Source organism: Parasteatoda tepidariorum, chromosome 6, assembly GCF_982258835.1.
Source record: "Parasteatoda tepidariorum strain Cologne lab strain chromosome 6, Ptep-v5.0, whole genome shotgun sequence".
NCBI classification, from domain to species: domain Eukaryota; kingdom Metazoa; phylum Arthropoda; class Arachnida; order Araneae; family Theridiidae; genus Parasteatoda; species Parasteatoda tepidariorum.
The window spans coordinates 3,045,533-3,071,380 of record NC_141760.1 but is presented as its reverse complement, the minus strand read 5'-3'; the positions used below and the strand labels follow the sequence as shown (position 1 = coordinate 3,071,380).

General features: G+C 30.9%; 1 protein-coding gene across 1 annotated transcript in view; it reads left to right on the top strand.

Moving 5' to 3' along the window:
* The first annotated feature begins 310 nt into the window (after positions 1-310).
* LOC139425310 (uncharacterized) overlaps positions 311-25,848 on the top strand; it is a 39,623-nt gene continuing 14,085 nt past the window's right edge. The window contains exon 1 of the mRNA XM_087166604.1: positions 311-609. Coding sequence (XP_087022730.1) covers positions 497-609 — 113 coding nt within the window. The 5' untranslated portion in view covers positions 311-496. The remainder of the gene's footprint in view (positions 610-25,848) is intronic.

The window sequence follows — 25,848 nt, the reverse complement described above, 5'->3', positions numbered from 1 at the left end:
GTCTCCCGATGGCTCTCCATCGTAGTTCTTCAGGCAAATGATGCCGAGAGGTCATTATTACGAATTGGCTATCTCAGATTTTCAATGTCGCAATCACAGTAAAATTTGTGTGCTTTCTCTCAAACTTGGACTTTTATGCTCCAGGCAGATGACGTAAGCCGAGTGCAGCGCCACTAATTTGCATATTGCAATTTTACTCAGCTACTCTTAGTGGACAACATATGCAAATTTTGCACGGTTTGGCTTACTTTTGAAAGAGTTATCGCTATTTTTGTGATTTTTCCTTAATTTATGATAACCAGTGTATTTCTCGATTCACCATGTTCCACCAAAAGTGTGTTCGAAATTATAGAGTTTTATTGTTAGTTAATTATTAGTTACAATTGTACATTAAATTTTTAGTATAACGCAATCTGGTTTTTCTTAATGTTATACTTTTCGTGATGTCTGCAGACTATGACAAAGGGGTTGATCACAAATAATTATATTTCAGATTATGAATGGAAAGTGTGGGAATGATTGTTATTCTTGGAAAAGAGTGCGGAATGAGAGCGAATTATTGATACACATATGCAGAGATGAAAGTCTACAGGGGCTGACATGTTCACGGTCAGTTATTTATTTTTATCTTTCTTCTCTAAAAAGGAATCATAAGACATTTTATAGCACTTGTTTCTCGAGGAATGAAATAATTTCAACATTAATGGAAAGCTTCGCTCGTCCATTTCCGAATTTCTTCGCAAATGCTCATCAAAATTAAAAACATTTGAGCTTGATATGTTTCAAACCCCTCGAAGACGAAAATCAATCTCCATTCATGTTAAGGGGCATCTGTAGTTTTTATTTCAACGAGAAGGCATTCATGAACAACTTTTTCCTATTTTTCATTGCTTATCTAAACTTTAACTTAGAAATCAGAATTTTCTTTAAGGGAGTTTCGCATCAGCACATACATTACATATATATAAACAATTTATTTTGAACAACATGAAATAATTCGAAGATTGAAAATCATATGTCTTAACGCGCGCGAATAAAGTATTAAAACTCATGTTAATAACTAGAAATAACTTTTAAAAGGCAATCAAATAGGCTCTTTTTTTAACTATTCTGGTTCAAAAAATTGAAAAATAAAGTACTTTTTACTTTGAAAAAATAATTTTTTTCGATTTGTATATTAAAAAAAGCTTTAACCGAAAATGTACCAACATTCTACGGCTTGTATGAATGTCAGCAACATGCCATACTCAAATTAATTAATAAGTTTTTACTCAATAGGTTAAGGCGAGAAATCTTGCACGCTAGATGAAAACCTTTAAATTTAGAAAAACAGATTTATGGCAATAAATAACTTAAACAGAATGCTTGAGTTTGCATATGATTCCTGTTTAAAATATAGGTGTGGTATTTACTGTTCACAGCGAGTGCTGTAACTTGTGCTGTAACAGTATTTGTGATGTAACTTTCTATGCTTTTTGAGCATTATCGCACACTTGGTGTTAAATTGCTCAGAATAAAACAGATCATAACATATTTCAAAAAAAAAATCCTAAAATTTATCAGGCAAAACCACCCAAACTCTTTAAGGAGACACAGTTAAATAAACTGAAATAAAAAAGGGAATTTTTTAAATGTTTGTTTTAAGAATATCATCTGAATTACATGTGTTAAAATTGCCACACTATGAAAGAAATGAATGAAGGAGAATGAATGAGTCAATCCGAAATTAATAAAATTTATTTCTCATATTACTCATAGCGTGTCGAAGGCAATCACAACAATTTATTTGAATATCTCGCCTCTTTTCATATTTCAATTTGCATAATTCCTTCACGGTGTTCACGATATGATTTTCACGAATATGAGTGTAGTATGTGAAGAAATTGAAGGGGGTAAACGAAGCCTTTCTTTTTAAAATTCGGGATACGTTTTAAGATAAATAAAATGAATCTTTAAACGTGATTCTAGAAGCAGTCTCTTCCTTTCAGTACTATTTAAGACTTGATGTTTTTTTAAAATATCGAGGACTACACCAAGTTTCTTCAAAATATATCTAAGATGATTGTGCACTGAAAAGAACTGGCAATGTTCTTGATGTCAAATTTTTTATACATATATTTTGAGGCATTACTGAATTCGAATGTGTTATTTGTTTCAAGGCAAACTTGAATACACTAGTAAATAAATGTAAAACAAATTTTGAATCTATATAATACTTATTTTATTATATTGAGGAATCAATATAATAAAATAGGTTTCATAACCGCTATGTATATATTTTGCAAGTATGTTGCAATAGTTTCTTTGAAGCTGTCATCCACTTTAAGCCATCAGTCAAAAAAAAAAATTTCTAAAATTAATTTAAATATTCTTTGAATTTTTTTATGTACAGTAAAAGCTTCGTTAATGATTGCCTCTAAGCAACAGAAACCCTATGTTTATGGTATCGAGCGTTTTCCATAGGTTCACACAACCTCTAACCAGTCACCCATTTTTCATTTCTTGTCAGCAATAGTTTTATTTGACCATTACTGAACATATTTTCTCCATCTTTTATACAACAGAAGACATTCATAGATTTGTTAGTTCGATTTCCACCTACCATAGATGAGTTACATCATTCATGGATGGTCAGCAAGAAATCTTGTTCTAACAATGAACAGTCATTCTGGATGCGTCATTGGTCATCAGCTTTCATTTTAAGCCCTTCCAAAAAATTGCCAGCAAATGAGTGCATGCTTATGAGAAGCATTTTATGAGAGATTTAATTTCTTCTCTTCATGTTCACTGGAAGAGTGGAATAAAGACTTTTGTATGGAAATATTCGTTTCATTATGGATTTTCATAGCCAACTCTACACTTAAAGCAGCCTAATCATAATATATATTTTGACAGCTGATATAACATTGCGAAAATTATTCTACGCAGTAGTTTTTCATGGGTGCCCTTTCAAACATGAAAAGTAAAAAGCAAAATTATTTTGCTTTTTTTTACAATCATGCTGTTCAAGCAATATTGCTGTTCAAGTAAGGAAAACAATGATATCCGGTGTGTTTAAAGAAAATGTATTGGCAGTACGACAGTGCCAAAATTGGTTTGAGAAATTTCGATCAACGAACAACGGTCACTTGGTTGTTCGGAGGTTTTACTGTTATGTTTTTTTTTAAAAGTATTTCACGAATAACATTCTTAAAATTATATTTATATTTAAAAAAAAAAAGATTTGCTGCAATTTTCATGAACAACAATGGAAAATATCTATTACATGATACTAGAAAAAGAGTCGTTTTATTAATTCTTTCTAAGAACCTTTCCATCAACCATCTGTTTGAAAATGAGAATAAAAATTTGAACACCAGTTCAGAAAAGATCTGACTGAACTCCACATTTCCCGGAATTTTAGGAGACATGTCTTAACACTTCTGACAAAAGCTGGTCGCATGCTTAACAACAATTTATCTGGATACTTTTCTGTTATAGGGACCATAAAGTCACGAACGCCAACCTTTGGGAACAACGCCAAAATTTGGAATTACTCAGGACACCGGCTACTTATCTGACAAAATTTATGTGGGGAGTATAAGCGGTAATAATAAATTTGATGAAATTTTATCGGTTGAGTTATGACTGCTACGCATTTCGAATGAACGGACAGAGGTGGACTGCGATTAACAATTGCCTCAATTATAACCCCCACCCCTTACAGTGTGCGGATTGCGCTCTTCTCGTTAACATGTGAGGGATGCACTATTTCGGTGATAATCAGGTCAAGAAGTGTATCGAAGTATAATATGTCGGGATTAAGTTTGAGATCTTGCAGTCAGAATTAGATTTACAACTAAAATATATTGCATTTCGAATATAATCGTGATTTAAATAATTTCATTTCTTTTTTATCTTGATAATGAATGTTCTTTAAGGGAGTTATTGTTTTACTACGAAATTATAAAAGGCATATACATTGAAATAACTATATTAGCCCTTTCAGTATTTAAATTAAAAACATATTGATTTAAATCAATAGTGAATTTTTGAGAAAAAAAAATAAATTAGTAATTTAAACAAACTAAAGAAATATTGATTGAAAAAATGTAATTTAAACATAAAACATTTTTCTTCAATGAAATTAATAAATAAATTCTTTAGGGGGCAATTTTTTTAAAATCGGATTTCATTGATAATGAGAATTTTTTACTTAGAAATATCAAAAGTGATATGCATGTAAATTATTATGTTTCAAAATAGAGTAAATGTGAATAAGAGTGATATAAAACTTTTAAATTGTGATTTTCCTTTAAATGCATTTAAAATAATTTTCTGGATAAAAACATATTTCGATTATACCCATTTAGTTTTTTGCTAATTAAAACGCAGTGCTTTTATATCTTATTAAGTATGTAGTTAGCGTGAATCAAGACTTGCTCAATCCAAAGAAAAATTTTTTTTTGGAGTTATGTTTTCGTACCTGAACTATTTTACTCTTCATTAGGTATCTAGTTGACAAATTTTCTCCAAATATTTAACAATCAGCAAGTTGAACTTGAAAAATACAACTATGATTTTTCTTAAATCAGTGATTAGTATGTAATAATATATTCATAATTTCATCCTTTTTAGTGAGAAATAATAGCTATTCTAGTTATATTTTTTAAACAATATTAAATCATATTAAATATTTTATCGGATGCTTTGAATGGTAAATATAAAAAAAATAAATCCAAAAAAATCTGATTTAAATTTTAAAAAAATCCAATTTAAATCAAATATATAAGATTTTGTGATTGAAGAAAATTTGCCAATTGAGGCTTCTGGTTAGTGTTGTAGTTATCAACTTTTCAGTAGATTGGCCACGGCCAGATTTCGTAGTGGCCATCTTAAGTGATTAAGGTTTCAAAATGAGGAGAAGACTTTCCAACCTTGTTCCTGCTCACAACCTGCTAGTCCTGATTACCTTCTTTTTTGCCTTGATGCTTCTTTTAAGCAGCTGCTGGTTGATCAGAATTTTCTGCAGATATATGGGGAACTGACGCGACGGGACCTTTTGAACCTGGTCTAGGCTTTCCTTCTCCAGGGGAATGTGTAACAACACAACAACAACACTTTTCAGTAGATAAACGGGGAAAATTCAGGCATTTTCTGTGCATATTTTTTGTAAAAATAATATGCAGAAGTTTGGTTAATATCGATTGGTTAAAATTGGTTTATAATTCGCTAAAATGTAATCACTTTAAAGTAAGGTTTGTGCAATTTAATTAAAATTTAGTATTGCACCCAGAACATATACTTTCTAACCAACTTGGCGACAAGAAAGCATCAAATCTTTTCTTTTTTCACTTTTTAGCCAATATTCTTGAAAAATCGCATTGTTCTTATTAAAATTTAGACCGATTTTAATAACTTCAAAAGCCCTTTTTACCTTAAAATTAACAAAAAAATGTTTTGTTATTTCATTGTTGAAATATAGTTTTAATATAGTATTTTAAAATTATAGAAGGAAAACAAATTACAAAACATAAAAAAATACTATTAAATGAAAATTGCATAATTGACCAAAAATGGACACCCTCTCAGCAGAGAGGCACTAATTAACGTAAGATACCACTGCACACTTGCTTCTAGTGATTATTATTGGCGAGACCACGATTTTATCAGAAAATGTTTTACTGCTTTGTTGAAGTAGGAGAGATGGTCACAAGGGTTGCTTTGAGAGCAGTACACCAACCCTTCTCAAGAGGGGATGAGGTGTTAGCAGCACAGTCCTCCAGGTTTTAGAAAACCATTATCGAAATTCGACATCTCAATGAACATGAATGGTACAAAGCTATGGTGAGTAACATGAAATCATCAAAATCATGCACTGGGATCACCATATGGCGACTTGGTTGAACCTTGGCGATAGCAGTTTAAGCATCTGCTGTGTTGCTCTCGTGATAGTCACCACAAAGAAGCAAGTAAATAAGAAGTTAAGTCCGTCAGTGACAGAGAAAAAGATTGCTTTTCCTTGCTGCGAAGAAGACAGTGAAACACATCGTGTGAATCGCTACTTGTATAAATAAATTTACTGACTGAAAAAACACATTGAATTCTCTTATAAACTGAATGGATTCGTTTGTCTGCAAGCATAATTCAAATTATCAAAGGTATCCATAAGTCGTATTACATAGTCTTAAGTCTAAATCCATAGTCGTAATTTGCAGCTTTAACTATAACTTCCTGTTCTGTATAACTTAAACTGTATAACTTAAACTGTAAACTGTATAACTTAAAAACTTCCTGTTCTGAAATTGTTTAAGGTACAAGTTTACATTTACCTAGCAAATTTTTCAATCCTTTCACAAAATCTATAAGAGAGACTACTTTCGTCAAATGTCTGCAGGAGACCATGAAAAAAATTACACCCGTTCCTGTTTCTGATCACTCACGCCAAACCTGTTTTGTGCATCCTGCTTAAAGGATTTCCCTAATGATTTCGCTCGAAAAAATAGGGTCGAACCTCCGTTTTCCGTTAGCTTCTACTTTCCCAGGTACTCTAGCATCAAAGTAAGTATCTCACTTTGAAAATTGGTTCCCATACAGCAACATTTAGCAGAAATCAATTCAAGCCAACCTTTTTGGAAATATCCATCCCTTCGAATGCTTTAAAACCCGAATCTCAACGTTTTTTGTATAGCAGAAATTGTAGACGTATAAAATTTAGATATATTTCCTTAGAAAATCTCACATTTAGAATATTTCCTTACTCCCCCTCCAGTACCAAAGGTATTTGGAGTGGGAGCTTCTGAGGTGGAATAAACGACAAGCTACGTTCAAAGACCGAGATTTTAGTGGTAGAATCAACGTCATACAGGGTTCAAGTACAGAAATTCTTGTGTACCCTGTCGAGCCTGTCAGCTTTTATGCCAAACCTGAAATGTAACTGAATTGAATATAAGTCAACGAATTATGCATCTATACTTTATTACAAAAGTTTGTTCTTTTGCCTTTTCACTTTTTCAACTTTCCTTGTGTTTGACATCTGGGGTCTGTCTGATATTTAAATTTCATTAAAGTTAAGTTTTAAATTTGGCACGTTTTTTTTTTTCTTTAACGTTTGATACAGTTCAAATGCTGATAAAATATACACAACTCTCTATCTATCAATATCTCTAAAGAACCAATATTTTGTTACGTTACGTTTTTGCCCATCCAAGAGAAACAAAATTAAGCCAAAAGCACACTTCATGTATATATTAAATTCTGTAAATTTAAATACATATTTTTTTTAGTCTTCTTGCAAATGTTTCGACCAAAAATAATTTCTTACATGGCATCTGCTACGTTTTAGATTTTAAAATCCATGATTTTCATGACTAATTCCAAGAATTTTTCATGACTTAACTAAGTTATTATTAACTAAGTTATTAGCATTATGATAACATTAATTGAAATGCTAGGTATAACCAAAACTGTTATACTCTGCATCTTCATATTTATTGATTTTGAATTTTTAAAAACAGAATAAAAAAAGAGTTGAAGCAATAAAACAGAAGAAAAAAATACAAAAACAAAAACAAAAAAATACAAAAACAAAAACAAAATTTTCCCTTTCCTTCTGCAGAATTACTTTCTAAAGATACTTTTCTTGTTCATCAGAAAGAAAAGAAATACCAGTGATGTTTCTGTTCTCATTTCAGAATAAAAAAAATTCTCTAATGACTGGCTTGCTTCAGCTACAATTTTGAATTGGTAAAATAAAAAAATAAAAATAATAAATAAATAAATAAAATTCTGAAATCACAGAAGTTTAAAAGATAATTTGCTCTAGAATTGATGTTCTTCCTTTCATTTTTTAAAAGAGCACTTTGATTTTTGAAAAACACCATAAAAATATTTTATATTTTATTAAAATATGACTGTGAATGGGGTTTTTGTTACAGAGGGGGGGGGGTAGATTCCATTTTAAAAGTTAAATTTTTCTGCAACCTAAATCCATAACTTTCCATGATTTTTTTTTTAAAAAATAGTTGATATTTCATGACAAAATTTGTTCAATACGAAATCCATGACTTTCCATGATTTTTCATGACTTTCCAAGTTCGCGGTTACCCTGTTCTTAGTAACAAAACTTTTTTTTCTTCAAAAAATTAACAATTTATTGCGTATGTAATGAAATAAATAGCTTGATAAAAGGGGTATGTAGAGCTATGATTATTTATTTTTTTAAATCTGATTATTTCACAAAATGAGTTTATTTTTACATTATAGCTGAGTATAATAGGTACGCTGATTCATTAAAATTAATTTAAAATGCAAGAAAAAGTATAATTATGAGATTCTGCTAGATAAAAATACCATATTCATCACTCCATATTAAGTTCGTAAGAAAAAGTTTGTATCGTTAAACTTTAGCCAATTAGAGAATGTCATCCGCATGTCGTAATTTCTTAATGAAGTAAGATAGTAGAAACTCTAGGTATTATAACTGCACAGTCAGAATCTCAATAATCATCTATTTACATGAATACTCCTTTACTTCATTCCACCACCTCATTCCAAAATGCGCATTCCACCACCTCATCGAAACACAAACAACAAAGTTCAAGCTAACGAAACAAAAAAGTTCAAGCTGGAGATGAATGGGAAAAGGGCTGCAACCAGCCGCGGCTGCCATGTTCTATACAGTATAGTTCAGTTCAGGAATTTTAGGCTAACCTCCAAAATAAGGTTGCGTTCCAATAGTCCTTCCAATAGTCACAGTGAAGTTTACTAGTCACGTGATCTCAGTTACTCTCAGTTAGCACCGTAATTTAGGAATGATCGGAGCGATTAGGTCGGATTCTGGTAGCTATTAGCAAACAGAAGCTCTCCTCTTTTAAAATCTTTGCAAAACGTGTATTCGTGATGACATTTGGGTATTCTGCGTTCCTTTTGGGGTATTATTTTTCGGGTCTTTCGGGCATGATGTTAATGGTTAGTTTCAGTTTTTCTTCTAAATTTTCTAAATTTAGTTGACTAAAAGTGAAACTTCCACCGTAAGTAAGTAATAGAAATAAAAGAACAGAATATAGGAAATATTACTAAGTCTTTAGTTTGATTATATTTTTATTCTCTTCAATACAAAGCTAGAAATAAAAAGTAAGAAAAAAAGTAGCAATCGAGTTTTACGCAAAATCGCCTGCAAAAGGAAAAAAACATGAATAACATATAAAATAGACACACTTAAATAAACTATTAATAAGAAATAATCACTAATGAAATGGCAGTCTTAAATATTTGCTACCACGAAAAAGGAAGTTTCTACCCCTCATTCTATAACTATATCTTGCTTATATATATTATTATTATTTATTATATATATATTATATATTATATATATATATATATATATATATATATATATATATATATATATATATATATATATATATATATATATATATATATATATATATATATATATATATACACAACAAAATAAATAAATACAAGAAAACACGAAGAAAGTTAAGAAAAACAATAAGTTTCATATGTAAGCTGCAAGTAAACAGAACTCATTAGATAAGTTCAAAATGAAGATAAAACAAAAGGAAATTATAGACATATGGAAAAAAAAGGGGGGGGGGAAATAATAGTGAAAAATAAATGAAAAACAACTGATTTATAAAGAGAAAAAAAAGGATGAAATTCTTTTACAAAAACCGGAAAATAAAAGATATAATCATTTCATCAGCCCACACGATTATATCCGCAAAAAAGAATGCTTTCTGATATTGAATCAATATAGCCAAAGCAAAATATATTAATACAATAGTGTGAGGAGCACTCAAAAAATTTTTTTGCAAAAATTACAACAAATAAAATAGAACACAATAAGTAAAAATAACACGTAAAAACCGAAAAAAAAAAAGAAAAAAAAAAAAAAAGCATAAAACAAGATCTCTAAAGCGAATAGCGAAATCAGATGTACTTACATGAACGAGAAATTTTTCAAGAATGATTTAAAAATATATTCGCAACAAGATGGCCAGATTACAAAATACGAAAACAAAAGCGCAAATAGAGTGTAACTAGAGGAATTTAAAGTGCCGTTCTAACTGCATTGCTGAAGTAATTTGTTATGCTGTGCATTGATTTGTTAGTTACCAAGGATGGGCCCGAAATGGATGCGAGTAAGGTAATATTATACTGGATAATTTAAAAAGTTGACAATAAATAATTTTTGAAAGTAAATAAATATTTATTTAAGAAAAAATAGGAAATAGTAAAGAGAAACATATATTGCCTGTTTTGCAAAAAATTTTAGCCACGGATTTGCCCGAAATGGATTTGCACAAGGAGAAATTATATAAATTATCAAGGAAAAATTATTTTAGCAGATAATTTTAGCCACGGATTTGTCCGAAATGGATTTGCACATGGAATAATTGTATAAAGTATTAAAGAAATTTTTAGGAAATAATTTTACCCACGGATTAGAATATGTAGTAATATTTATTTATCCAAAAAGCAAATCGATAAACTCTTTCAAAATTTGATAAAAAAAAAAAACAATGGATACATTACTAAAGTAATAAAATTTTATATAAAATCATTGAATTAGTCGTATATTTTTGTAGATATATTTACTAAACATTTTTTTGTTAATTTATTCAATTTTCCCATGTGCAAATCCATTTCGGGCAAATCCGTGGTCAACATTATTTATTAAAAAACTCATTTACTAAAAAATTTCCTTTGCTAATTTATATAATTTTTCCATGCGCAAATCCAATTCGGGGTCAATCCGTGGCAAGAATTATCTACTAAAAAATTTTTTCTTTGTTAATTTTCATAATTCTTCCATGTGCAAATCCCTTTCGGGCAAATTCGTGGGTAAAATTATTTACTAAAAATTTAAACTAACATATGAATGCACAGCATAACAAATCACTTCAGCAATGCAGTAAGAACGGCACTTTAAATTCCTCCAGTTACACTCAATTTTTGTAATCTGGCAATCTAGTTGTGAGGATATTTTTAAATCATTCTTGAAAAATTTCCCGTTCATGTAAGTACATCTGATTTCACTACTCCCTTTAGAGATTTTGTTTCATACTGTTTTTTCTTTTCATTATATCTTATTTTCTGTTTTTATGTGTTATTTTTACTTATTGTGATCTATTTTATTTGCTGTAAGCTTTGTAAAAAAATTTTTTTGATTGCTCCTCACACTATTGTATTAATATATTTTGCTTTGGCTACATTGATACAATATCAGAAAGCACTCTTCTTGCGGATATAATTGTGCGGGCTGATGGAAAGATTATATCTTTTATTTACCGGTTTTTTAAAAAAAATTTCATCCTTTTTTCTTTTTCTTTTTTTAAATCAGTTGTTTCTTATTTTTTTTCATTATTCCCCCCCTTTTTTTCATATGTCTATAATTTTTATTTCATATGTATTAATTTTTCATATGTTTATACACAGTCCAGTCACATTAATGTGACCACTACCTACTTTTGACGTCAACGTGAAATAACCAATCAAGGAGGCAGGTGGCAGCACATTACAGTGGATTGTATATATAGGATGTCCTAAGGCATCTGAAAGCATTTCAATCGTTGGCGTAATGCAGAAACGTAGCGATTTATCCGACGTCCAAAAGGGCATGATTATTGGCTTTCGGGCCAAGGGTGGAAGCATTTCGGAAACGGCTGACTTTGTGAACTGTTCGCGTGCCGCCGTGGTAAAAGTATACCGTGCATGGCAAAATGGCACTATACAAAACAAGCGGCGTGGCACTTGTGGTGCACCAGGGACCATAGATGACAGAGGCGAACGAAGGCTACGGAGATGCGTTCGGGCGAATAGACGTGCAACTGTTGAGCAACTGACCACCCAGATGAATCAAGGGGCTACCAAGAGTGTATCCTCAACCACTGTTCAGCGAATGTTGCTGCGCATGGGCCTCCGCAGCAGACGCCTGGTTAATGCACCTATGCTGTCTGCTGTTCATCGGCGACGAAGGCTGGAATTTGCGCGCCAGTACCGCAACTGGACGCCCACAGAGTGGCAACAGGTGGCTTTTTCCGATGAATCACTTTTTATGCTCCATCGCACAAATGGACGTTGGCGTATACGGCGTGAAACGTCTGAAAACAAACGTCCTGCTACAATTGCCGGAAGGCTGCAGGCTGGAGGAGGGAGCATTATGGTTTGGGGAATGTTTTCCTGACATTCACTGGGTGCACTCATCATTGTGGAAGACACGATGGATCAGCACAAGTACGCATCTGTACTTGCGGACCATGTCCACTCCTACATGTGAATGACTTTTCCTCAGAATGATGGCATCTACCAGAGGACAATGCGAGGTGTCATACAGCTCGCTGTGTATGTGCGTGGTTCGAAGAGCACCAGGATGAATTTACCGTACTCCCCTGGCCAGCAAACACACCGGATTTAAACCCAATCGAGAATCTGTGGGACCACCTCGATCGGGTTGTTCGTGCCATGGATCCTCAACCGCGTAATCTAGCGCAGCTGGCCACGACACTGGAGACGGCATGGCTCAACATCCCAGTGAACACCTTCAGAAACCTAATTGACTCTCTTTCTGCACGTCTCGCAGCGGTTCGCTCTGCCAAAGGTGGTTATTCTGGATTTTTTTACAAGTGGTCACATTAATGTGACTGGACTGTGTATATATATATATATATATATATATATATAAACTCTCTTAACAGTAACAAATTAAATATAAATTTTCTTTCTACTATGGAAACAGATTTTAATAAACATTATGACATTAAGCCAATTAAAGATTTTTTCTTCTCATTTAAGATTTATGATGTATATGAGTTCTACGATCTTATTATTAACTTTTCTTTTATTAATTTACATTTCAAAATTCTTTGTTTCGATCTTATAAAAGCCAAAATGAGCAAAATTTCGCCAAATAAAAAGAAAAGTTCAGATAATTTATATTTCGCTATTTACTTTCAAAATCCTATTTTCGATACGATCAAATTTCACAATACTTTATTTCCATTAAAATATTTTAACATTATAAAAAGTTTTAAATATAATAAATCTCTTGGTAGAACTATATTTAATTACAATGATATAAGCAAAAATTTAGGGAGTAGGGGAGAGTTGGATAAAACGGGATAGTCGGACAAAACGGGATACATGGCCTAGGGACCAGACTATTGCAGCTATCTAGCGGACGACGACAGAAACTTGTTATTTGACTGTGATTACATCATTTTCAGTGCGTACCGTCTCGAGATCACTAGTTGATAGAAAGTTGTAGGTGTCAGAACTTTTTTACTCCATTTTTTTGCCACTTTCCACAGTTACGTGCGTTGTTTTTCACATTGTACTGCCTATATATATTGGATCACAATTCCGGTGAGTATTACATTTGATGAAGCATTTATTAACGAGTATTCTCATGTCTAGTCAATCTAATTTTTCTTTCACGTTTAGGCAGCAGCCATGTTTGCTTTGAAAAGTGTCTGAGTCTGACAAAACGGGATACTTATGAGTTGGATAAAACGGGATAGAGTTTTTTTATATCCCGTTTTATCCACCTATTTATTTGTTGGCCTAATACTTTTACTATATTATTATTGCTATATTAAAAGAAAGGTAAAAAAGGCTCGTACAAATACATTGGCCACTGGATTGGCAGAAGTGAAAAAGTTGGACAGATAAGAGACAGTATTCAATGCTGAACCAGAAAAAACGCGTGAGCATGTATTGGTTCTAGAAGAGAGATTATTTGGTATAATTCTAACGGGTATACGAATGCTAGCATTTGAATTAGCTGAGAGAAACAGTATTAAGCATAATTTTAACACAGGGGAAAAAATGGCCTTCCCCCCACATACAACTCATCGCCTCCAGTCCCTGGATATCAGTTTCATGGCTCCACTGAGCGCGTATTAGGAACAAGAAGTTCGAAAGTGGCTGTTCAACCATCCAGGAAGGTGCGTTATAATTTACGAGGTTGCAAAACTGTTCAACGCAGCCTACTCACGGGCAGCCGTTGCTGAAACTACCATTAAGGGGTTTAGTAAACCTGATATAAGTCCTTACAATCCCAGATCACCTGTTTGCATTGTCTATCACCACTGATTTAACAGCAAGAACTTCCAGGCATTGAACACCAGACTGATGTGTGCAGTTTTAGGATTATTACTCTCTTGATATCGACCTAAGCTACCCTTTTCCATCCTTCCAAAGTGTGTTGTACATGTACCTCAAGTAAAAAGGACCGCTCCCAGAAAAAATGACTGATAAGAGAAAGAAGAAAACTGTAGTAATAACATCATCTCCATTTAAAAGTGAATTATAAATGGTGATTAAACTACAGGAATGAACCAAGAGAATTGAAGAAAGGACTGCTAAGAAATCCCTCTTAAGGGCACCAGACGCATCTCGACAGTGAAAATTACGGAATAAGTGTTCATGGTTGAAAACTCATAAAATTTTTAAAAACTTATGTAGCGTCAGAATTTTTGTGTACTTAATTATAAAACAACAGTTTATATAAAAATGTTAGAAGCAATAAAATCCCATAAATAAAATTTTTAGAAATTTTGCTTTACAGTTTTCTGTCAATTAATTATGTTTTTAGTTAGTTTTACACAAAAAATTAAACATTGTAAACCCTATCCCGTTTTGTCCGACCCAGGTATGATAAAACGAGATATGTAAGAGTTTGGAAAATGATTTTTTTTCCTATTTCACAGTCATTAAAATTAGTTTAAAATATGTTTTTTCTGTGCTTCAATAAGTGATGTAGCTATAAAAAAAATAATGTGTAGTTCTCTTTAACAGATTTTCTGTAGTAAAAAAAAACTATAATGGTATCCCGTTTTGTCCAACTTTCCCCTATTAATATATCCGATTATGAATGTCACTGTGAGGAAGAGAAATATTTTGATTTTATTGATAAACATCATAAACATATTATTACTGGTAATTTAAATATTATAGAAAACTTGGAACTTAGGAATTTAGTGACCATATCAATCAATCTAATTACCATATATCAATCAATAAATTTCTAAAATACTTTCTTAATGATCTCAATAGTTTTTGTTTAAAGATATCAAATAGATTCTCTTTACCTTTAGGTATGCTAACAGAATGGAAATGGGGTGTTTATTATTACTTTAAAAACTTTGTTTTCAATAATAAGGATAATTTAAATAAGAGTAACAGTCCAACAAATTTTTCTAATACTGTTCAATCAATTAGGCAATTTCAAAAAAATTTTGGAATTACTCCCATCGACAAAGCTAACAATAATTCTGCTATATTCAGTAAAAAATTTTATGCTGAACTTTTAAATACGGAATTAAAAAATAATAAAAATTTTAAACATAGTCATTTCAATAATAATATTGTCATTAAAAAAATTTTAACTTTTTATAAGAGATTAAAAATTAAAATTAGCTATATACAATTTCCTTACTTAATTATTAGTCCTAAATTTCATAAAATTCCTGTAAAATTTAGAACTATCACACGTGGATTTAATACTTATCTAACTATACCTGGCACCATTTTCTCTAACTACTTGAATAAAATTATTAACAATATTTCGAAAGAAGATTTCTCTTGGATTATCGCTAATAATCAACCGCTTTTAGATCTCATTAAACATAATAAAATTAATTCTATTGCGACTTTTGATTTCCAGGATCTTTTCAATAGCATTCCCCTTTCTAAACTAATAAATGTCCTTTTGAATTATTACTATGATTTTAAAAATATCCTTTCTTGCGATTTTGATTATTGGGAAATTCTGATTAATTTTTGTCTTTTTAATAATTATCTTTATAATGGAAAGGACATTTTTCTTCAAATTGATGGAGTTCCACATGGATCTAATTATTCACCTCTCTTTGCTAACTTATTTTTGCATTATTACGAAAAAAATTATACTCTTAGTATTAAATTTGTTTTTAGATATATTGATGACTTAATTATCTTTAATTTTCAAGATTTTACTATTTTATTAAATGATATTTACCCTGAGGAATTAATCTTGCTTCGTAATCATGATGATAATATTGATTTAAATTTTTTGGATTTGGGTAATATGAAAGTTGAAAATACCTGCTTTGATTATTTATACGATAAAAGAAATGATTTTCATTTTAATATTAATAAACTAATTACTTGGAATTCTAATGTTTCAAGGAGCATCTATTTGAATACCACTTTTAATGAAATTAACCAATTTAGAAGAATATGTAGTAATATTTATTTATCCAAAAACCAAATCAATAAAGTCTTTCAAAATTTGATAAGAAAACAATGGATACCCAACTAAAGTAATAAAATTTCATATAAAATCTTTGAATTAATCGTATATTTTTGTGAATATATTTACTAAATAATTTCTTTGTAAATTTGTATACTTTTTCCATGTGCAAATCCATTTCGGGCAAATCCGTGGTCAAAATTATTTGCTAAAAAATTCCTTTACTAAAACATTTCCTTTGCTAATTTATATAATTTTTTCATGGGCAAATCCATTTCGGGCAAATTCGTGGCTAAAATTATGTACTACAAATTTTTTTCTTTGTTAATTTCTATAATTTTCAAAGTGCAAATCCATTTCGGGCAAATCCGTGGGTAAAATTATTTGCTAAAAATTTCTTTATTAATTTATAAAACTTTTCCATGTGCAAATCCATTTCGGGCGAATCCGAGGCTAAAATTATCTACCAAAATAGTTTTTCTTTGGTAATTTAGATAATTTTTCCATGTGCAAATCCATTTCGGGCAAATCCGTGGCTAAACTTTTTTGCAAAACAGGCAATATATGTTTCTCTTTTCTGTTTTCTATTTTTTCTTAAATAAATATTTATTTATTTTCCAAAATTACTTATTGTCAACTTTTTGAATTATCCAGTATAATATTACCTGCCATTTCGGACCCATCCTTGGTAACTAACAAATCAATGCACAGCATAACAAATCACTTCAGCAATGCAGTATGAACGGCACTTTAAATTCCTCCAGTTACACTCAATTTTTGTAATCTGGCAATCTAGTTGTGAGGATATTTTTAAATCATTCTTGAAAAATTTCCCGTTCATGTAAGTACATCTGATTTCGCTACTCCCTTTAGAGATTTTGTTTCATACTGTTTTTTCTTTTCATTATATCTTATTTTCTGTTTTTATGTGTTATTTTTACTTATTGTGATCTATTTTATTTGCTGTAAGTTTTGTAAAAAAATTTTTTTGATTGCTCCTCACACTATTGTATTAATATATTTTGCTTTGGCTACATTGATACAATATCAGAAAGCACTCTTTTTGCGGATATAATCGTGCGGGCTGATGGAAAGATTATATCTTTTATTTACCGGTTTTTTAAAAAAAATTTCATCTTTTTTTTTTTAAATCAGTTGTTTGTTATTTTTTTCTTTATAATTCCCCCCCCCTTTTTCACATCTCTAAAATTTTCCTTTGTTTTATCTTCATTTTGAACTTATCTAATGAGTTCTGTTTACTTGCAGCTTATGCGCAATAAATGAAACTTATTGTTTTTCTTAACTTTCTTCGTGTTTTCTTGTATTTAATTTGTTATATATATATATATATATATATATACATATATATATATATATATATATATGTCACTGCAACAGACCGAAATCGGTGGTTGTTGACTTTCACCGGTGAATGTCGACAAACACCAAATAAGTCGGTGAAAGATTGAATATTTCATTACATTCTTGTACATTCCGACCCTCACCGTTGTATGTCGACAATCACAGATATGCTTTGGTGAATGTCCGAAATATTGATTAGATTTCATTTGATATGAATTTATTCGTGGATATAATTACATTTATTCGATATTTTACCCCTACACTGATGTTTTTTTAAGGATAAGTGCCACTGCCCGGTATACATTTGCCCGGTATACCCTACACTGATGTTTTTTTAAGGTTAAGTGCCACTGCCCGGTATACATTTGCCCTGTATACCCTACACTGATGTTTTTTTAAGGTCAAGTGCCACTGCCCGGTATATATTTGCCCGATACTCCAAACACTGATGTTTCTTCTAATCTATCGTCAGTAAGTATTAAAATATAGAATAAATATGAATATATCAAATAAATATAATAATTTTAACGAATAAATTAATATAAAATTGGATATAACAAATATTTCGGACATTCACCAAAGCGACTATGTGATTGTTGACATTCACCGGTGACAGTCAGAAATAAGGGTATTTAGCAAATATTTCGGACATACACCAAGCGACTACGTAAATGTTGACATTCACCGGTGAATGTCGACATTCTCCTGATTTCGGTGTTTCATCGTAACATATACATACATATATATATTATGCAGTATGTTATATATATATATATATATATATATATATATATATATATCTTTATATATATATTTCGACTGTTCGTGTGTATGTCACTGAACTCCTCCTAAACGGCTGGACTGATTTAAATGAAATTTTCTGTGTACCTTCAGAAGGATTCGAGAATGGTTTAGATTCACAATAGAACATTCTGCCACAAACCGTTCCGGCGGTATCAGCGAAAATCGAAATGGAATTTTCTGATTGGTTAAAAGTTAGCCATTGTTTTAAATTTTGCTGTACACGAATCAGTTTTCAAATATCTTGAAGATAACAACAGTGATATTTTCTATCTTATAGCTCTATTCTTTTAGAAAAGTAAATTACATATACTTTAATATTTAATCATAATTCGGTTCTTTATTTCAGGTGAGCACAAGCACGTAAAATCAACGAGAATAAGTTTCGTAATTATTGGTCGTATCACGGATTTAGTATTCGCGATCGCAACGCTCGAGTACGCCGTCTAGCGGGAGCCTGTAAATATCGGACATTAATTTATCACTTTTTCATTTAGTTCCATCAAAGTCATTGACTGAATCAGACGCCATTTTTTAGCAGCAAATAAGAAACAAAATTTCCCTAAGGAAAAGGCCGAAGAACTTGAAAAAAATCTCCAGAATATTAGTAAATCTTTCAGGAACAGAACACGCCAAACATTTGAAGAAAAATTCCTCAATAATTTTTAATTTCTATTATCAACAAACTTGCAACTGATGACTTCCGATTTCGGATACTGTTACAGATGTGTGTATTAAGGTAAAATGCATTTCTTCTGTCTTCAATTCATTACGAATTAAAGTGAAGTCAACATTGCTTTCGTCATTCCAGTGAATAAATATGAATTCAGAACATACAGAATTGTAATATAGCATATTCTTCTTCGTTATAGAATAAAACAATATTTCTGTATCCATATAATTCGGAAAACAACAATAAAAAATTATCCAAGTTACTTGAAATAGTGCCATTTGTGCTGATTCTTAATTAAGTTTAATCGTTTTCTTGGTAAGTATTTTTTAATTTTGAAAGAATAAGTTCAACTAGAATTCAGCTATTCTGTTTTTTGCTACATATTCAAATTCATATCAAGTATAAAATTTTGCTGTGTAGTATGTTATCTAAAAGTAATGAAGGTATAAACTATGTATCTATTATTTGAGAATAAAGTTTTCAAGCAAGGAACTTATCATTTTGGAATTCTCCGGGAATTATAAATCAGGTAAGTGCAATGATTTTTACAATAAAAAATTTGCTTGTAAATATTTTTTTTTCATTTGATGATGGTTCTCTACAGAATGGTTTTTTACGTCTGATTAAGAACTATAAGAATAATAAAAAAAGAAACAATATGAAAGTTTTTATTTCAATGTTAATAATTCTTAAAATCGTTTTTTTTATCCTAAGAATTCTTTATTTTCCGTTTTTTAGTTTATAATTTTTTGATAAAAATTGTTCTCAAAATACTTTTGAAAAATTAAATGGTATAACATTATGTGTTTATGTATACTTCTTGTATATTCCAATGTTTGAAATAATATGATTCAGAAAAGTATGGAATAAAAATTCGGTACTTACGACGTATTAACGCCACCGCCGCTACAGATTTGGCGGTTTTTAAGTGCCGCCAATCTACACTTAAAATTTTTGCGACAGTTCATAAAATAAAACACTTTATTTAAAATCAAAATAGTTAATTGGATTTCGGTGGAAAATGAGCCGATATAGAGTTTAGCATAGATTCAAAACAATCCTATCGCCATATGAACTCTGATGAATAAGATTCCAAATGAAATAACATTTCCAAAACGTACGTTTGCCAAGATAAAGTTTTATGTTGTGGGAATTGGTACATTTTCGTTTTTTCGGTCAAATATTTCCCTCCTGAAAAAATAAAATTGCATCTTGTTTTGTTTTTGGCAAATCCCAAAGACGAATATTCGTAGCACTAAAAATGGCGACAAAAAAGAATTGTTTTTTGTTTGTTTTTTATTTGGTCAGCATTCTTTATTTTACGTTTCTTAGTTTCTAAATAATGATTTTTATTGAAACTTGAAATTTTTTGATAAAAATTGTTGTCAAAAAACGTTGTTCACAAAATTAAATTTCATAAAATTATGAGGCTTATGTATACTTTTTGTTCATTTTAATTTTTGAACTAATATGATTCTTAAAACTATAGAATGTAAAGTTTAAATGGGCCTTTCATGTTATATCATTACATTTAGTAATACTATTTCTCGGGCATTAGGTTTTAACTCTTATAAGAATATACATATTTTTTTCTGTTAATGTACAAATATTTTTCCGATGTGTTTTGGATATTCCTTCTCTAATAAAAAGAGATACCATTTTGTTTTCGGTTGTACAAGAAAGAAGATCAAGCATTTTTCTTTTTTAAATTTAATAAGCCACATTAAAGAAGGAACGTTGCAATGCTACACGCTACATTAACGACGTCTCCAGAGTAACTGAATGACGGTTCATATGGAAATCGCAGGTGAGCGTCTCATACAACAACGCCCCCTATAGTTCGTTGCGATCGCGAATTGTGAAAACTGTGTAATAAAAATCAAGGCAAAAGCAAATTTTATTCATCTTGCACGCTTTTAATAATTATTTATATTTAGTATGCAATTTTAGCTCAATTCAGTATGCAATTTTTCATTGCTGACAGTTGTCATTTGAAAACTATTAGATTGTTTATTATTACAAAGTTTGCGAATTCACATTCATTTTAATTATTTCATTTAAAAAAAAGGAGTAGACTATATTTGAGGGTGCCCTTTGACTCTCACCAAGTTGTGATAGCGATTGATCTCCAAGCTGGCCGATGTTGAATCCCAATCGTGATTCTGATTCGTTTAAATTTCAGCGTTATTTTTAAATGTTCAACGGTATATGTAATTTCAGAAGTCCGTTAGTTCTATGTTGGATACCGGCTGGTTAGGTTACTTTTGCTTCTGATCAATAGGATCGAAGGTATGTGGGCAGTCATAAAAAAAGGACTTTAGAAAAAAATGTCACCGCCATTCCGATACCACAGACGCCATTTTCAATTCGTGTTTCGCCGAATTTATGTGGCGATGGAGGAACACAGATTCTATTCATGATAAATTTAGACAGTATCTAACTGCTATTAGAGAATTCTGTGCACCTAAAACTGAGGAAATTCAAGCTTAATGAATAAGTGAGATGTTTTTTTTTCCTTTTCTTTCTGTGCTTACTCCATTAATTTTTATTTCGATTCAAAATGCATTTTATTGGGTTTATTAATTTTGCTTACATTGGGTTCATTGCAATTTTATAAAGTTTTGGCCGATGTCTTGCTGAAATTTTCCAATGTATTATTAAAATATCATTATGTTTTGGCAGCCATTCCTGTTACCGCGGTGTTCCGCGCAAACAGGAATGGTGATCAACATAAGTTACCAATTTCGTCAAGGGGCACCACAAGTATATTTTTACCAAAAATAGATTTTTTTGTTTTAAATTTTATCATTATTATATTTCTTATTTAATTTATTTCATTTTTATTGCTTTTTTATTATTTAAAATAAATACGTGAATTTTCGAATTAGCAAATTTGCGACCACTGTCAACTTCTACATTTCTTTTTGTTTGAAAGATAATATTTTCAAAAATATGCCGCCTAAACGAATCGCTCTTAGTCGATCAACATCTCAAGCACGCAAGAAGAGAACTAACCGTGTTTCAGAAAAATTGGAGCAACGGGAAGAAAGACTTGAAACTAATCGAGAACACAATGCTTTAGCCCGTTCCTTAGAAACGTCTGAGAAACAGGAAAGAAGACTGTTAACAAATCAACTACGCACTACTCAAGCCTGTTCCTTGGAAACATCAGAGCAACGGGAAAGAAGACTGTTAACAAATCAACTACGCACTTATCAAGCCCGTTCGTCGGAAACATCAGAGCAACGGGATGCAAGAATAAAAATCAATCAAAAACGCGCTTCGCTATTCAGACGCTGCCAATACTCTGATTTGAATCTCAGTGCATTTCACTATGATCCGACAACCAACTATAGTCTTTCACCCAAGCGTCATCATCGGAAAAATGGATCAATTATGTATGTTTTGTAGTGCTCTCAAATTTAAGAATGAAACAGCTGGAATTTGCTGTTCTGGAGGCAAAGTGTAACTACCAGATTTAACGTCGCCAGCCGAGCCATTATCAACGTTGTTATCGGGTCAAGCAAATCAATAGAAACTTTTCTTGGCGAATATAGGTCAGTACATTCGTGTTTCCAAATGACTTCATTCGGTGCTGCTACAAGTATCGGTGCGCATATGGACAGCTAGGGTTATTTATTACATTCACATGCAATCCTGCTTGAGCTAAAATTAAAGAGCTTTAGTAACTTAGGCAGACATCATCGGATCTTCTTGATGCGTTATCACACGTGAGTTAAAACAAATATTAAGCTCTAAACTTGGTTTTATTGCGAAAAGTCATGTTTTTAGAGAGACACGGTGTTTGATGCATTTTATTGAACGGCAGAAAAAGAGAATTGCCACATGATTTGGCTTATTGAAAAACTCACACCAGGACAAATTGGTCAGCTTATATCAGCAGAAATATTCATGACGCCATTGATCCAGAACTATTTCAGATCATCATCCAAAATATGTTTCATGGTCGGTGTGCATCAAAATACATGTCTGTTTGAAAATGCACTAACGATATCCTGGAGAATTAACTGTTGAGACTATCACTGGTTTTTTCACCATTAAATAAAATTCTCTATTCAAATCATAATCACAAATCTCATTTACACACTTAAATACAAAATTTAAATTCAAACTTAAAGCGTTGCAACGCACGCAGGGTACAGCTAGTATATATATATATATATATAAAGAAAGCATAAGAAAACAGAATATTATTGCCATTGTTTTATGTGCTAAAATTAAAATATTATTACTACTAAGAAAATATTGTTAAGAAAGCATTATCATCAACATGCAGAAAATGGGGCCTGAATATTTCAAAAAATTTTGATTGATTTGTTGAAAAATAATAAACATTCTAAGCATTTCAGTTGTATTAAAATAATTTAAAACTTCTTTAATTTAGCCGTTAAGAATTATTTTATTGCGCATGTAAGAAACATTAAAAACAAAAGCTATTTTTGAAAATCATTATCCAGACTCCATCAGCAATTAGAATTTATTGCATAATTCTTTTGTTTCTCGACCAGAGTGAATTTTGATTGTGTAAATTAAAAAAAAAAATTATTCAACTTAGTTTAAGCTTCATTTCTTTATGCATACTTTTTTGAAATTAATTTAAATATAAAATAAACTTAACTTCATTATGATTTTTCTCACGAGAGTAACTATATCTTAATATAATGAGATTTTTCAGAATGTTAACTTAATAGCATTTGTAGAACAAAATTTTTTATTTTATTGATTGAATTTTAAAAAAAAATATTGCAGCTGCTATTTTTATAAATGGTATATGGTGCAATATTTACGGCAAATTGACTTTAAATATGTAAGAAATGTATTTTCATAGTGAAATGTTCTAAGAAAGCAGATATGTTTTGGTGAAGAACTTTTACTATCAAATTTCTACAGTTTGTCTGTCAGAAATGAAAATTTACCATGTGTTAGATAAAACAGAAAAGGTGCAAAATCTAGTAGTATGATTCATTTTACTTGCTGTAGTATAAGCATTTTTAATCCCGGTGACTGAGTGGTAGAGCTTCGTGCTCCTGTGCCGCAGGTCCTGGGTTCGATCCCTTGGCAAGGCAAGGTTGACTCAGCCTCGCATCCCTCCAATGGGTAGTTAAATGAGTACCATGCATGCTTGGGAGCTAAACACTGGGAGTTTCTCGTTCAACGGATCATCTAACTGGAAAATCTGCTCCTGCACTCCAGAGCCCGAGGGATGAGCATAGTAGACCTTGGCCCTCTGTGGGGTGTCGCGCCACTGAGTTTAGTTTAGTATAAACATTTATCATGAAAAGAAGTAGTGTAATTTTTATTAGTGAGCGTATTTTAATGTCAAGTATTTTTATACTAGCTACCTTTGGCGACCAACTCGGTCACCATTCAAAATTATCTTACACAATATACAAACTTTAATGACAACTAATCCGAATGCACAGCATGACAGCATTTATATATTCCAATTCTGCAATCCTAATGGCAAAATTAGGTTTAAGCAATATGTTAACCGACTTTTTTTCACCGTCTAGCTGGAACTATTTTGATTTCAATTTTAACTATTTATAACACGGAGAAAAAACTGTTGAAATCAAATTTTACCCCATTTGCAATATATTATCACATAAAAAACCTTATTTTATTGTTAATTTTACCAAATTCATTACCAAAGCACATTGGTAAACATTACCTAGTTTTTTGGTTTTCCCATAGAGCCAGAAACACTTTAAATTTTATCAGGTAGTATTGACCTTATTTTTTCCCCAATGATCCATTACTTGTTACGCACCTTTCAAGCCATGACATGTTATTGATAGAAAGGGACCAGCTCAATCAATAATAATAGGTATGACCATAGCAACGCTTCTGTTTAAGATATCTATAGCCATTTTAGTAAGGATTAAAAGCAAATTTAAATAAAAAAAATTTTATTTCCATAAAAATATTTATACTTTTTATCTCAATAAAAATGATTTTTAACGCCACTTAAATTATTACTTAAGGCAACCTAAAAAAAGAATAATAGCTATAATGTTTCCAATTCGCGATCGCAACGAACTATAGGGGGCGTTGTTGTATGAGACGCATACCTGCGATTTCTATATGAACCGTCATTCAGTTACTCAGGAGACGTCTTTAATGTAGCGTTCCTTCTTTAATGTGGCTTATTAAATTTAAAAAAGAAAAATGTTTGATTTCCTTTCTTATACAACCGAAAACAAGATGGTACCTCTTTTTTTTTTAAAGAAGGAACATCTGAAAAATATTTGTAAATAAACAGAAAAAAATATGTATCTTCATATAAGAGTTAAAACCTAATGCCTGAGAAAAAGTTTTACTAAATTTAATGATATAACCTGAAAGGCCTATATAAACTTTACATTCCATAGTTTTAAGAATCATATTACTTCAAACATTAAAATAAGCAAAATGTATACATAAGCTTCATAATTTTATGTAATTTAATTTTGTAAATAAAGTTTTTTGACAAGTAATTTCATCAAAAAATTTTAAGTTTTAATAAAAATCATTATTTAGAAACTGAAAAACGTAAAGTTAAGAATGCTTACGATACAAAACAACAACAAAAAAAACAATTCTAAAAATTCCTTACATTAAAATAAACAACTTTCACGTTTTTTCTTTTTTGATTCATAATCGGACGTAGAAAACCATTCTATAGAAAACTATCATCAAGAAAAAAACTACTTAAAAGTAAAATTTTTTATTTTATAAAAATTAACACTTACCTGCTTTATAAATCAGAAGT